Source organism: Poecilia reticulata, chromosome 6, assembly GCF_904066995.2.
Source record: "Poecilia reticulata chromosome 6, P_reticulata-male-v2, whole genome shotgun sequence".
NCBI lineage: Eukaryota > Metazoa > Chordata > Actinopteri > Cyprinodontiformes > Poeciliidae > Poecilia > Poecilia reticulata.
In genome coordinates this window covers 26,966,981-26,982,061 of record NC_088835.1, presented here as the reverse complement: position 1 = coordinate 26,982,061, position 15,081 = coordinate 26,966,981, and the positions used below count along the sequence as shown (strand labels likewise).

The following is a 15,081-nucleotide window of genomic DNA, read 5'->3' as shown; positions in this document are numbered from 1 at the left end:
ATATGAGCTTCTTCTAAGTCTATAAGTCCTAAACTCTGATGAAAGTGCTAGTTCCACTGGCAGATTATTTCACTGATATTAAGACATTTTTCCCTTGTTATGAGTGAAATAATCTGCCAAAATAACTAGCACTTTTTCGTCAAAATTAAGGACTTATTTACTTAAAACAAGGTCGTATCTGACTGCCAAAGATTATTGCTCCATATCAAAGTATAACCGTACAGAAGCAGAAACGCAGACGTTACCTTGGCTCGTGGAAGCCTTGGTACGCGTAGTGCCGCAGCAGAGTCCAGGTGATGCCATTATCTGAAGAGTAATGCAACAGAACGCCTTCGCCCGGCTGATCGGGAGCCGGGCATGAGCTCAGGATGCTGCGACTGCCGAGGCGCAGAGTGAACTGGAGGTATCTGCAGATCAGATCAAAAACATCAGGAAGAAGTGAAAACAGATTATTGAAAAGGTGATGGGTTGAAACGAGCCGGTTTTCTGTGGTGAGAAAAGGAAGGCAGGTAAGGTGAACAATTTCTACTTCATGATTTGTAATTGTAAAGTATAAATACAATTTTTTGGTCTAATTAATGTCTGAAAATGTTTTGGTATGAAAACATTTTGGACTACTTGCAAGGCACAGGATCTAATAGTGAGACATGGTGGTGGCAGCGTCACTCAGTAAGAGTAGCGTCACTACTTCAGCATATTTTTACTCAAGTAAAAGTAAAAAATAATTTTTTGTAAAAAGTCAACTCAAGTACTGATCAAATTATCATCTAATATTTAAAAAATACATCATCAGCTGGACCAAAATATAAAGTTTGGTATTTTAGGGACAAAAATGACAATAATTCATATAAGTAATAAAAAATAACAAAATCAGGCAAAATGATTTTCTTTCAGTGATCAATTATAACAAACAAATTAAAGTTTCTTGTACTGAGACAAAATTGGAACAAGTTTTAAAATAAGACGGATGAAATGATTACAAGAGCCTAAGTACATAAGAGGGGTTAAAAATAAAAAGTAGACACATGTCGGGGTGCACTGATTGCAGGTTTCCGGCCGATCCCTGATTATCGATCTTTTAACTGCAAACGTGCAGACATGGCCTGGTGGGCCGGTCTGTCAGTCAGACCTTCACTGTAGAGCAGAAGAGAACTGAGGTTGATTTTTAGACCTTTGCTGAGGTAGATAAGGAAGCTTTGGCCGATCACCAATCTCCCAAAATTAAGAAAATTGGCGCCGATAAATCGATGCATCCTTAATGGATACTTCTGCAAACCGTTGTATCTATTTAAGAAAAACTTGCACCTTTGTTTCCACTTCAGTGGTCAATTGTACTCCAATTGAAACACTGAAGTTTCTTGTAATCAGACAAAATTGGAAATAGTTTTAAAGTAAGATGCATGAAAAGATTATAACAAGGATCCAATTACAAAAGTGGGATTAGAAGTAAAGAGTAGACACATGTCGGGGTGCACCAACTGCAGTTCACTGGCTGATTTGTGATATTTAAAAACCTTGACGTGTTGATTCCAATTTCCAATCACTAATCTTACAAAATTAAGGAAATCGGCCAATAAATCAGCTGGCCGATAAATCGGTGCAAAACCCTAGACACAAGTATTCTTTGAGGTCTAAGTTTAGTTATGAGAAACTTTGTATCACATCTTCTAATCCCTGCAGACACATTAGTTTCTAATCTAGTTTAATGGATTTTTTATTCAGATTTCAATCATCTCCTCTTGGCTCCCAGATTCACCACCTCCGGCTCTCTGTCCTCGGTTAAACTGTTCTTTCATTAGCAGCACACTTCCCTCTCTCAGGCAGCTGTTTACTTTATCAGCCAGGAAACTGGCATTAAATATGGCCGCCATCTGCAACAGGTGCAATCAATCTAACATAATGCCAAATCTAACTGCATGTTTATTTTCATCTAACACTTTAACGTCTTCTTCTCTCAGCTAAAGCTTCGCCACAAACACCGTACATCTACAAGCGTGACATTAAAGCGGGAGAGCGCGGTGATGGATCACAGGAACAAGGAAGCTTTCTGCACTACTTTATCCTCAGACTGCAGATTTGCTTCTGTGCATGATAAACACTTTATATCCGCTCTATCAGTACCTGGCCTGGGAACTGTCGAGCGGCGCTGTGACCAAGTGTCTCCTGCCGTCCCTGTTAAAGACCAGAGCCTTTCCGCTGGCCAGCACGCCGCAGCCGAAGCTGACTTCGGCGCCGCGCAGCGACGAGAAGCTGTGGTAGGAGGAGAGACGCGGGCTGGAGAAACCCTCGGACAGGAAAGCGGGGAAGGTCTGCGACGCGAGCTCACAAGCCGGACCGCTGAAGCCCGGGTCACATCTGTGCAGAGAGGATGAGGTTTGAAGGCAGAAATGATCAAATGGAGCGACAGAAAATGAAAATTCATTAATAAATCATACAACTAATACAATCCGATTCATTTTTAATAGAGCTAAGGGCTTCAGATGTCACAGCTCAGTCGTTCTGGATTTATCTAGAGTAATAAAGTCGACTCTCACTTGCAGCCGGTGCGGGAGCAATGTCCTCGTCCAGAGCAGAACCGGAGACAAGCCGGTCCGATGTACACTAAAGAACAACAGAACTAATCAGATGAGAGGACCAATGATAGCAAGCTTACTCTATAGAAAAATGGAATGGAGTACAGATTTACCTTGATAACTAACTAAATATCATAATAAATATCGTAATTAATGTTTCGATGAATAAATATTTAGCTCTAGTTAAATAAACATGAACATAGTTAAACACAAACATATTTAATTTAGCTAAATATTTAGCTTTAGTTAAATGCTTAAGTCCTAAATATTTAACTAAAGCTAAATATTTAGCTTGAAGCTAATAACTATTCAGCATGTTAAAATAATTAGCACTTTAATATTCACATTGAAGCTAAATATTTATATGAAAGTTAAATATTTTGTTTAGAGCTTAATATTCAGCTTGCTGACTAAATATTTAGTATTTTAATATTTAGTTTTAAGCTAAATTTTTAGTTTGGATCTAAATATGTAGCTTGCTTACTAAATATATAGTTTATTAAACTGAATACTTATATTTCAGACTAATATTCAGCTTGCTAACTTAATAGGCAGTTAAATATTTAACACACTAACAAAATATGTAGTTTGGTGCTAAATATTTTGGAGCTAAATAATACATTTATAAAAAATTTGTATCAGTGAAAAATGACTTTAAAAATGAATCCCTGTTTCTTTCTCATATGAGAAGTTAAATTAACCAGCTTTCATGTCGCTAAAACCTCAGTTTCTCTCATAACATCTGCTACTTTTGTAGATATTTGAGTTCTGTGCCTATTTCACAGAAAGTCTTGGTTTTAAACCCTGAATTAGTCTGAACTATAGGTGGCATTCTAACCGTTGTCTATGGCCCACATGTTGCCGGTTCCGGTGCCGGTCTGCTTCCAGCGAAACCGGGTCGTCTCTGTCAAGGCAGCATTGGGCAGGGGGATGGAGATTCTGGTCCACCTGAACCAACAAACAAAGCACACTTTGGTAATAAGATTCATTAAATGCACAAATGTACGGCAGTAAGTGAGAACGTTTTAGCAGAAACTTTACCCGCTGTAGTTGTCTGAGGAGTAGATGGTGCTGTGAGGTAGATGTGGCCCGGCACAGAGTTCTGGCAGACACTCGGTGTGCAGCAGAGACCAGGAGCGACCGAGATTGGTGGAAAACTCCAGACTCACACTAACAGGATGAGAACCAGCTTTGTTTTCTGATCAGGCTCCCTTGTGGCTACTTTATTCTGCCGGAACGTGTGTCATACCTGTTGGCAGGCTGGTAGGAGCCGCAGCCGAGGTTGATGGAGAACTGAGCAACATGCGTGTGCGTGCCAGGCAACACAGGGAGCAGCTGCATGAAATCCACGGCCCACACATGACGGTTAGCGCCTCCGTGGGACCGCTGCTCCAAGCAGAATTGTGTGACCGGTGTTTGCAGCTCAGATGGCAGCGCGACAGATACGACTGAAGGAGTCTGAGGAAGAAGACGGGAAAGATCCGAACAGAGCAGCACAAAATTAGAATCAAGTTCATGAATTTACACTTTACAGAACAATAAAGGCTGATTTTTTTATAAGTCTGTGAGCAAACTGATTAATGAAATTTAATTAAATACTGAAGGGGAAATATTATGCATTTTCCAGGCATAAGGTACCATTTTATAGCACAGTAAAGTCTTTGTTTTAACTTTAGTTGTTAAGAAAATTCTGCATATTTCAAATGTGATTTACAAGACATTTTATTTTGTAACTTAACTCCTTGAAATTGGGTCTCTGTCGCTCAAAAAATTCTGCTCTTTCTAAACAAACCAAAAAAAAAGTTCCCCTCTTCGCCTGTGGTGGCGCTGCACCAAGAACCACTGATGGAAACGACACAGAGACCTCAGAAGACATGAGCTCAACTTCCTTCTTTCCAAAATGTAAACAAAAACTGAGCAGTGTCAGATTTGAGCAGTTATAGGATTTCTCTTTTGTCTTTGGTAAAAGACAATGAGTCATTTCTCCAGCTAGTGCTAGAGTAGCACGTTTGTTTAGGTTGTTTTCACCCACAATGCCATGTGGAATATTCTACTTCCTGATTTTGGAGCGGTCTCTGGTCCGCTTGCGTCAACATGTCCAATCAAACCGCAGTAGAGTTCCCTTCATAGGAAACGAGACCGAGGTTTGTAAGCGGACCTGCGTTCGCTTTTTAGTCCACATCAGAGTCCGATTGTGTATTCACACATCCACAAACGAACCGGACTTTCTAGACAAAAACACCAGAGTTGGATTAAAGTGATGCGACTGCAGCCTAAATCGCCTGCTCTGCCTGACATTAAGGGTAAAAACATCAGCATGTAACTTTATTATTAGTTTAGCTCCTAAAATCAAATTTACTGCTTTAATGAAATGTTGAGATTTTATGAAAAGGTTTATGAAAAGGTTCACTAAAAAGGCGATAGAAACGAAGCAATTGAGAAGTGAATTAATGTGGTTTCTATTTCAGTTTTCCGCTATAGGAGCTGTGTCTCACCCTGTAGGAAGAGTATGGGAGAGTGTCGAGCACCACACGCTCTCTTCTGCCCTCTGACCTTCCAAACAGAACCACGTCGTTCTCATGCGACTCCCCTGGATCGCAGTCACCTCCACCTGCACAAAACACCAGCCAACTGCTGTAAAACTACTGACAGCAACTACAATAAAGGTTGTCATCAGCAGAAGCCAGAGGGAACGCGTACCCATGGTGAAGTGGAAGCGGAGGTTTCCATAAGACGTGGTGTCCAGGTAGGGGGTGCACACTCTCCTCCGACCCTCCTTCTCGAACACCAGAGCAGCGCCTGATTCAATCTCTCCACACTTTGTCCCGTACATTGCTCCCTCTAAGTCCCAGCTGATGAAAAAAGTGAGAGATTTATTATGCGTTATGTAGCACAAATCTGGAACAAACATCCAGAAAACTGCAAAACAGCCGAAACACTGAGTTCCTTCAACTCTAGACTAAAATCCCACCTGTTTAGAGAGACTTTTGACACGTATGTCAACAATCTGATGTGCAACGACGGCATTTGACAAAATGTAATGCTTCAATTGTTGACTGTGTGTCTATGATTTTGTGTTTTTATGATGAAACGCAGTGTGTTCTGAAATGTGCTATACAAATAAACTTCACTTGGCTTAACTTATGTGTTTTCGAGGAAACAGATAACTATTTTAACTATTTTAACTCCAGTAGTTATAAAAATGCTGTGTATGTCAAATATGGCTTCCAAGAAATTTGACTGTAATTTGACGTCTGTCTCTTTAAAAACTGCTTCAGGAAGTCATTACAACATCACTCCTCTATTAACCCTTTAACAGCGTTTTTACTAGCAAGTAGTTGCTACAATGAGCTCAGCAGATCCACAGTTCCACCAGGTGTTTGCTAATTGCTGCTGGCTAGTCTGAAGGAGTCACAGAGCTCAGAAACTCGGAAACTGCAGTTTAGAGGAGGAGCTACGCTTAGAAGGCGGGGCTAGGTCCACCGAGGCATTTTGCACAGCTGAATGGTTGCCATGGAGATAAAAGGATTTCTAAACATGCATGAAAGAATCAAAGCAACACTGCAGGAATGTTTTTTATGATCAAACAACATTATAACATGATGTAAAGTTCAAAAAGGCCAGTTCCATATAATACTGCCCTTTTAACATTTAAGGCTACATTTTCATGCACGTTTGACGACCTGCTAAAATCACAGCGCCATCTAGTGGCCTGGCATGAGAACTGCAGCTGACTCAAGATGTCGTCTAAACATGGAACGTTTTCTCAATCAGCATCAGAAAATACCGGCAGTTTCTCGTGTTAACATAGCCTTAATGTTAAAACCCGGCTTATAAGGCAAACAAACAAACAAACAAACAAACAAACAGTTTTTGGCATGAATAACCTGGAATGGGACTTCTACAGGATGCATATTTCATCATGGCAGACATTTCAGATTCTCATTCTCCCCAACAGAAGTTTGCTCAGTGTGTCAGCCCAGCTCTCCGTAGTTCATCTGACTCCCCTCACAGTTTCTGTTTTTCTCCTGTTCCCCTTCCTGCTGTTACTATCCGTTTTCTGTCTCTGTCACAGTCACTGATGGGTTAAACAACAGGCGAAGTGTACCATTAACAAAAGAGAAGAAGTCTTTCCTGCCTCCTTATACATGTGTTCAGTTCACAGATCCCTGATGGGCGAGAGCTTCACGCAGGGCGGCGTGTCGGGATGTAGGTGTGAGGGCGTGGTCTTTCTCATTAATGGAAACGCGTACTGACAGAGCTGATGCATGAAGCCTGTTAATTACTCCCTGGCAGCAGCGCTATCCATCAGCCCTCTCTTTTCATCTTTGCGCCTCATGCAGAGCATCAGACAGTGCTTCCTTGCTCTCTGCTGTCCGGTGTGTGTTTTCCCGTACGTTTGTGTGCTCTGAACAGATGGACGGCCATCTCTGTAGCAGTCAGAGGTATGCCGATCACCTGTGTGGGTTCCCACGCTTGACTTACGCAGCGCTGCGTGTTTCATTACAGGACATATGACAAGTGACAGGTGTCAAAGCATTTTGAATGTTTGCATACCTCAGTAACCCTGCCAACGTAATTCTTTCCCACTTGCCAGGAGTTAAACATAACCACATAGGCAAACCAGTAATTCATTATTTATGTAGATTTATACAACTACACTGCAAAAACACACAATCTTAAAAGTATTTGTGGTCTAGTTTCTACTGCAAATGTCTTAGTTCACTTGAAATAAGACAAAAATAACTTACAAGTAACTTTTTAGCACAATATGGGAGATTGTTTTAAGTAAATAATTCCTTAATATTGATGAAAAAGTAATAGTTCCACTGGCAGATTATTTCACTTATAACAAGACATTTTTTCTGTTATACATGAGAGCAGTACTTTTTCATCAATATTTAGAAATTATTAACATAAAACAAGCTTCTATGTCGCGTTACAACGTTACTTGTAAGTTAGTTTTGTCTTAATTCAAGATATTTGCTGCATAAATTGGACCAAAATATTTGGGAAGATGTTGTGTTTTTGCAGTGTAGTGGTATATAAACTTGGGAAAACAATCACAGTCGCTCCATTCAATACTTCCATCCCTCACTTTGGAAGTTCCTCATGGCGCCTCACCATGATTAAGTTAAGTTGTTGTAAAGGGCGAGTTGATAAAAACCACATGAAAAACACATTTTTTACTCTGATCTTGACTTACTTTAAAGGTGGCGTCTCAAAGTCTTCCTCCCAGTAGCTTCTTCCCTCTTCACGGTGCAAATCGATGTCTCTGGTGGAGGCGAAGCTGCGGCCGACTCCTTCACCACCATGGAAATACAGAGCATTGCCCTCCGACTGACAGGCATGCTGCTCAATAAAAACACATGAAATTACATGCTTCAAATTTACATCATTATAGTTTATATTTCTCCAAACAATAGATACACACCTCCTGATGACATTTATTTATTTATACGCCTTGAGCTTTTTTTTAACATGTATGCTCAATATATGCCTGTGGGGATGATTCATTTAAATTTACTTCAAGTATTTTCCCTCCACGTCATAATTCTGCTCTATCTTGTATTGGCCTGTCAGTTAAAATCCCCTAAAATGCATTTGAAGGCACTTTATGTGTTTGTATCTGAGCGTACCTTGATGGTGGCCCCGGGGAAGAAGAGCCAGTTGGACGTGTCCAGAGGATCCAGGTTGTCCTCTATGAGGGGAACTCTGTGGGCAGAATTGACCAGCAGCACGTTGTCGAGGCCCCAGCAGGACTCGTAGCCTTCAGGCCCGTGGGGCGTCTCCTGAGACCAGCGCAGACGAACGGCTTCTCCTCTGGAGGAAAGTGGAAGTGGTACCAGGTGGACGACGGTGCTGCTGTTAGTGGGAGCTCTGAGAAAGAAGGGGAAAAGACGATTAACTGGCTGATATTTCATCTCATGAAAATATTCAATTAAGAAACACATCATGCTTAATATTTTTAAAGTGAACCTGTTAAGGAAAATTTATATTTTGCATGTTTTCTCTACCGCTTCTAAAAACAGACCAAATGGCTAAAAAAACACAGAGTTGTTTTTTTGGTGTTTGGAAAATGAGTCATTTCAAAAACCTTGCCATCCTTCAATTACCTACTGCTGGTGAGGGCCCCAGCCCGTTACCTAGCAACCACAGTGGAGTTCCACCCATCACCTAGCAACCCAAACTGAACTCCAACACATTTGGTCAGCTACTCCTGTATGTGCTGTACAATGGCTGCTGGAACAGACAAGTGTTTTGTTGTTGTTTTGCCATCCACTCTTGCTGCATTCTTGTTGGTTGGGCAGGATTCTCCACTTCTGTTTTTCAAAGATGTATGGTTGTATAATTGTGCATCTGTTTGCAGCCATTTTAACATGCAAATATAAACATTGAGTTGGGGGCGTGGGCAGCAGCAGCTTATTTGGATTTAAAGTGACAGAGGCTATAAACAGAACTAAAATCTCATTATCTAAGAATGATTTTGTGTAAAAAATTTATTAAACATGTTTTGTGTTGTCCATAGATCTATCCTAACCTTTTTAATAGGAGCAGAACATAAAGTAAACCAGACCTGTTAAGACGTTTACGAGTTAAAACTGAAACCTCACACCGTATCCTGACTAAACATAATAATTTTACTATGCCTGTTTGAAAGCTGACAAAACACAGAGGCCAAGAGAGAGGGATTAAAAACAGGTGGATCATCAAGACACAAACAGGAGAGAAATGACAAATTAAGAGGGGGAGGTGTGAAGAGGGAAGAGGGAGGGCGGGTGTTTATAACAGATGGAGGGACTGTGTGTGTGATGGATGAGGCGGGAGGAAGGAGACGAGAGAGAAACCGACCTGATCTTTTCCAGTGTGATCCAGTCATCCGAGGTGTTTGCGTTGCCACTTAGGCTGTACGACACCGTGATGCTGGGATCCGAGTAGCTGAACCGACAGGAACCTGAACCTAAACACAGAAAAAGGGCACTCAGGTTGGATAATAATAATAATAACTGTAAATAACATCAAATTAAGCTCCTTACTTGTTGCAACACCTTTTTAGAGCTCATTGCCTTTACTTAATTTAATTTGTATAATATATGGTTGACTTCTGGTTTTTGATTTGATGCTTTTATTTTGATGAGACAACTTCCACTGTATATATTATTGAACAGCAGCTTAATGACAAAAACAAGTTGCAATAAGATACATTTTTAAAATGTATTAGCAGCACCCTTGATAGAGGCACAAGGTATAAATTTTGTAATTTTAATCAGTTAAAACTGTGAATTTTTTTATTGCATATAACTACCGTATTTTCCGCACTATAAGGCACCTAAAAACCTTCAACTTCCTCAAAAGCCGACAGTGCGCCTTATAATCCGGTGCGCCTTATATATGGACCAATATTGAGCTACAACAGGTCTAGCAACTACGGTAAGCAGCCACCGACTTCATTTTCCCCCGTAGAAGAAGAAGCGCGCTGTGCATGCTGGGATAGTTGTCAGAACGCTGGTTTTTTAATAAAGTTTGATAATACATTTAAAGCCAGGGGGGGTAGAGGGGCGGGGGAAGAGAGACAGAGACTGCGGCGGCAGCGTGTCGGTTGGTCTGTGTTACCCAGAATGCAGTTAGGCACAATATCGCAACACCAACACAGTGAGTGAAACAATGACTGGGGCAGCCTACTATATAAAGTACTCGGGATCACTTCTTTATAAATGTAGATGTCTAATAACAGAGTATGGAACAAATTGGCAACCCAAACTGTAGCGTCTATTCTATGCACCTTATAATCCGGTGCGCTTTATAATGCGGAAAATACGGTACTAGGTATAGGTATAGTTTTTAAAATATAGTTGATATTTTCAGTGGTAGATATTATTTTTAGCTTAGTAAGAGCATGGTTTTGTAGCATACCCTGTTTTTTTTTGTGTGTGTACATAAAGCTCTTACAGTGAAACTACGGATTTACTTCCAATAAACCTGACTGTTCATCAGTAAAGCCTCAATCCTTCATTCGCTACAATAATAAAGAACAAGCCTAAAAGACGGATACATTTTGTGATTCGCCAGGCGGCTTGCTGGATTTTCCCACTCTCCCCTCCGGGATAAATTGGGAGGTTAAACTGTAAATGGTGTCATGACTAAAGGAGTCAGTCAGCAGTTTCTGAGGATTTAGAGAAGATGATGTATGATAAGGATGGTGAAGTGAAGGCAGACTGACAGTTGGAAACTCGATCTGAGTGTGTGTGTGTGTGTGTGTGTGTGTGCGTGCGTGCGTGCCTGCGTGCGCGTGTGTGTGTGTGTGTGTCTGTGCTTCCACCCAGATTTAACTTACACTATTTTTAAATGTGGACCTCTTTGGATGCCATGGGAGTAAATGGGGTCAAAGGCTGCTAATGGACTAGTACAGTAACTCCCAACGTCCTCACCTGCTTCCCCTCCCTCCGTTAACTCAACGCTACGTTTTAAAATTCATGCATCAACCAGAACTCCACGACAGTTTTTACCTCGCATATCTAGCAAAACAAACCGATTTTCCTGACCTTCAGAGAGCATAGCAGCCTGTCAGACAAGCGGTTGAAGGTGAGGCTTTACCTTCATGTACTTTTATTTTCTCCTTGCCTTCCTCCCTGGAGAACAGGTGGATGGATGTAATGGACATGAAAAATACAACACCTCTAAAACTCTTCCATGGCCTTCTCTGTGTCTTTCCAGAAATTGTAAATCATTCATTACAGATACAGGAGGGGGGAGGCTGGAGCGAGGACAGTAGGACGGAGGAAGAAACGCTGAAATATGGTTTGCACCAGCAGATTTACCGACATGAAACAGCGTAAATGAGCACCGTCTCCCTAAAGCAGACAGAGTAGTTTCTCCTCATGGACAGATTGTTTCCACACAATTATAAAGGATTCACAAAGTACTTATATAAACTCTATACACCTACTTACATTTTTCAGATGTAGAAGGAAGATCAAATTATATAATTAAAAAATGTTTTATGTTTAAAATGACACTTCAGATAAAAAAACTCCCAACACGTCTGTGAAGAGCAAAAGAAACACTTAAAGACGCTTCGATCTCAACAATTATAACCTTAATCAAGGCTTAACTTAAAGCTATAATCTGTTGGATAATCTGGAGGTGCAGCCAAAAAATAACTTTGTATTCTGACTAGTAATGCAAGTGGTCGATTAATGAGTTAATCTAAGGGGACTGCTCTTACCAGTCCACTAACGATTAACTGATAAGCGGCCATTTTCTTTTTCATCAGCAGGATTGACCATTTTTCCGTAACATGAGGGGCTAAGATTTTCACATGCTTAATTTAACAATTTTGTGTCAGCTGTATTAAGTACAGACTGAATAAACAGAAAATTGTGGTTTTCGCAAATGATTAAACTTCACATATTTATAAAACATAACAAAACAGTCACTGATTAGGTTGCTAAATAGAAAAATAAAAGATGAAAAAAGTAAATACTTGTACCACTGAGACATGTTAATGTGTTTTCCTGTCATGTTATGGACCGTTTATTTCCTGTTCTGATCTGCCTCTGCCATCTTCTGTATCTGGCTCTGTTTATGGATGACCCGCGGCGCCCTCTGTTGGATGGCGGGCAAACTACACCACTAAAACAAGGTCTTAGTTAATGCTTAGAACTAATTTAAATCTAATTAGCTATTGATTTTAAACGTAAGTTGATTAATTGTTTGCATCTCTAATTTTGACAGAGACCTTTTTCAAAGTAGGGCCGGTGAATATGCAAAGACAACTGATTATATAACAGGCTATGTGTAATTTATAGATTGAAAAAGTGTTTTAATGATTTATCACGGTTTGATAATTGTTTTTTTTAAACACTGACTGTATGCAGTGTGTTTTTGCAAATACTCACCCAGAGCAAACTGCAGGACTGAGGCTGTGCTGGTGTTGAGAGGAACTGTAGTCTAAAGAGGAAACAGAACAATAATATCTTTATAGCAAAAGAAAACAACAAATCTTACAATATCAATAAAATTCCTAAAAATGCACATATTTATTTTTCTATATTTTTAGGGATGAATAGTACAGGAAATAAGCTGTCAGTACTTGAATTGGAATTCAATAAGTCAGACTTTAGTATGTAATAAATTTGATTTGCTGTGAGCGGTTTTATTAGATCTCTTTAAATTTAAAAAGTTTTGTTTACATGATTTAACAATAGCAACCTATGCAATGTTTTCAGCTATAGATTGCTGTAAACTGCTTATTTGTCTTTGCCTAAATGTGTGTGTTGTTTCTGGATTAACATTTTTGTTGCACTTGACAGAAGAGCTGCCAGGGAGCTGCTCAAAAACATCTGGAACGGTGACAGACAAAGCGGCTGTTTATCACAGAAGTAAACAGAATCACAAGGCACTAAACACTTCTCTGCTGTGAAGTGTGAAGCTTTAATCTCTCACAGCAAAACCGACTGAAATCCACAGAGACAGAAAGAGGAAAAGAAAGGACGGAAAAACACTTTTCACTGGGTAAGATATAACTTTGCTTTAATATAGTCATGGTGTGATATGCAGTTGTTTTGCTCCAACAAACGTTTTCACTGCAGGTCCTATTTATAAACCCTTGTTTTAGGTCTTTAATTGCTGAAACCAAATGTCAAAAACAGCATCTTAAGTGAATCGGGATTAGGAAATTCAATAAAACAAATTGATATTAAAATATTTAGAAATTTAAAAAATTGACTTTCATTAACTTATTTTTTATTTTAAACTGATAACCACAGTTTAAACTTTAAACCATAAATCAGGGCAGAGATATTTCTTTTTAATAGATTTGCTCCTTTTATTTATGGCTTTAAATAGCTAGACAAATCAAATACCTATTTAAATAAAGGCTGGTTTTAATTTTTCAGCTTATTCTCATTTGTTTGAAATAAATAAATTAATAAAATAAATAAAAAATGTGATGTTATCATGCTAGCTTTTCAAATTGAATAAATACCTAATGAATAATTGCACATCTTAGTCATTTTCATTCTTATGTGATTGTCTATCTTAATAAAAATGTAAAAACTGATATTGAATTAGAGAGTTCAAGGTAAATGCTGCAGCACTAGGACATTTTAATTTTCCAGCTTCTGTTGTCGCAGCTTGCATGTTATGATTTAGAGTGGATGTGGTTGTGCCCACTGGGCGGCTGGCTTGGATCTGTAGTCAATGGGCCATAAAATACGCAGTGGTTGCATTGTGGTCAAACATGGTAGTTACCAGCTCTCGCTCTCCAAAGTGCTCACAGAAAGTGACGGCTCTGCCATGCAACAACACGCCACACTGCTCCCCGACCTCACAGTTACTGCACTCAGACCTGGGAAGAGATCAGGATCAGAAGAGTTCAAACAAAGAGGAGAGCTACAAGGTAATCATCTTGGCATGACACAAATTATTAGAGAGAGTGCTTTGCAAAAGTCTTCAAACTCTCTCAACTTTTTCATAGTTGAAATATGTATGATTCCAATTTCTTCTATCAACAAAAATCTAGTAAAGATTGTGATTCATTTATGTACTTAGCCTTCCTGAAGCAACTGCCATGACGCTGGTTTTACTTCCGCGGAAGTGGAGGAAACCCAACAAACAAACAGTGCTACAATGGTAGAGGTAAAAAAACTCAATGTGCTACCTGAGACATTTTTAAAAAAATCATTTTTGTGTTATCGGCCAACACTGAGGCAAAGACGACGGGCAAGGAAATTATCCAACAAGTCCTATATCAAACAACGGATGAATCAACAATAAAGCCCAAGACAAAAAATGATGAGGGACACAAAGTCTGGTTGGGTTTGAGTGTGAACGCTGTGTCCGACACATTTTACATGTACAAAACGGGAAGTAATGACTTAAACATTATGAGTTTGAGAAAATCTGCCTTCAGGAAAATGCTTAAAAATGAACAGCAGCATAAAGAAGCGCTAAAAAGTAAATACCGCAGTTACTGCAGCACAAGTTTTCAAGCTGCCATAGAACTACCGTTGGAATCTACACACACAAAATCAAGCATAACTATCATCACTTATTGATCTTTGATTTGAATCTGCGAGATAGGGTGAGCGGCTCAGAGTAGAGCCGCTGCTCCTCCACGTCGAGAGGAGCCAGTTGAGGTGGCTCGGGCATCTGGTCAGGATTCCTCCTGGACGCCTCCCTGGTGAGGTGTTCCAGGCACGTCCCACCGGGAGGAGGCCTCGGGGAAGACCCAGGACACGCTGGAGGGATTATGTCTCTCAGCTGGCCTGGGAACGCCTTGGGATTCCCCCGGAGGAGCAGGAAGAAGTGGCTGGGGAGAGGGAAGACTGGGCCTCCCTTCTGAAGCTGCTGCCCCCGTGACCCGACCACGGATAAGCGGAGGAAAATGGATGGATGGATGGATGGATGGATGGATAGATGGATGGATGGATGGATGGATGGATGGATGGATGGATGGATGGATGGATGGATGGATGGATGGTCATGAAAATTACAGCTGCAAGTA

General features: G+C 40.2%; 1 protein-coding gene across 5 annotated transcripts in view; it reads right to left on the bottom strand.

Moving 5' to 3' along the window:
- Window positions 1-15,081, bottom strand: part of reln (reelin) — a 155,720-nt gene that overhangs the window by 58,139 nt on the left and 82,500 nt on the right. For all 5 annotated transcript variants that reach the window (XM_008411936.3, XM_017305227.2, XM_008411934.3 and 2 more), the window contains exons 7-19: window positions 13,827-13,923; window positions 12,473-12,524; window positions 9,426-9,534; window positions 8,213-8,453; window positions 7,780-7,925; window positions 5,274-5,425; window positions 5,069-5,184; window positions 3,823-4,031; window positions 3,615-3,743; window positions 3,412-3,521; window positions 2,535-2,601; window positions 2,122-2,355; window positions 246-407 (exon numbers count right to left, since the gene is read on the bottom strand). In XM_008411936.3, coding sequence (XP_008410158.1) covers window positions 246-407; window positions 2,122-2,355; window positions 2,535-2,601; window positions 3,412-3,521; window positions 3,615-3,743; window positions 3,823-4,031; window positions 5,069-5,184; window positions 5,274-5,425; window positions 7,780-7,925; window positions 8,213-8,453; window positions 9,426-9,534; window positions 12,473-12,524; window positions 13,827-13,923 — 1,824 coding nt within the window. The remainder of the gene's footprint in view (window positions 1-245; window positions 408-2,121; window positions 2,356-2,534; window positions 2,602-3,411; window positions 3,522-3,614; window positions 3,744-3,822; window positions 4,032-5,068; window positions 5,185-5,273; window positions 5,426-7,779; window positions 7,926-8,212; window positions 8,454-9,425; window positions 9,535-12,472; window positions 12,525-13,826; window positions 13,924-15,081) is intronic.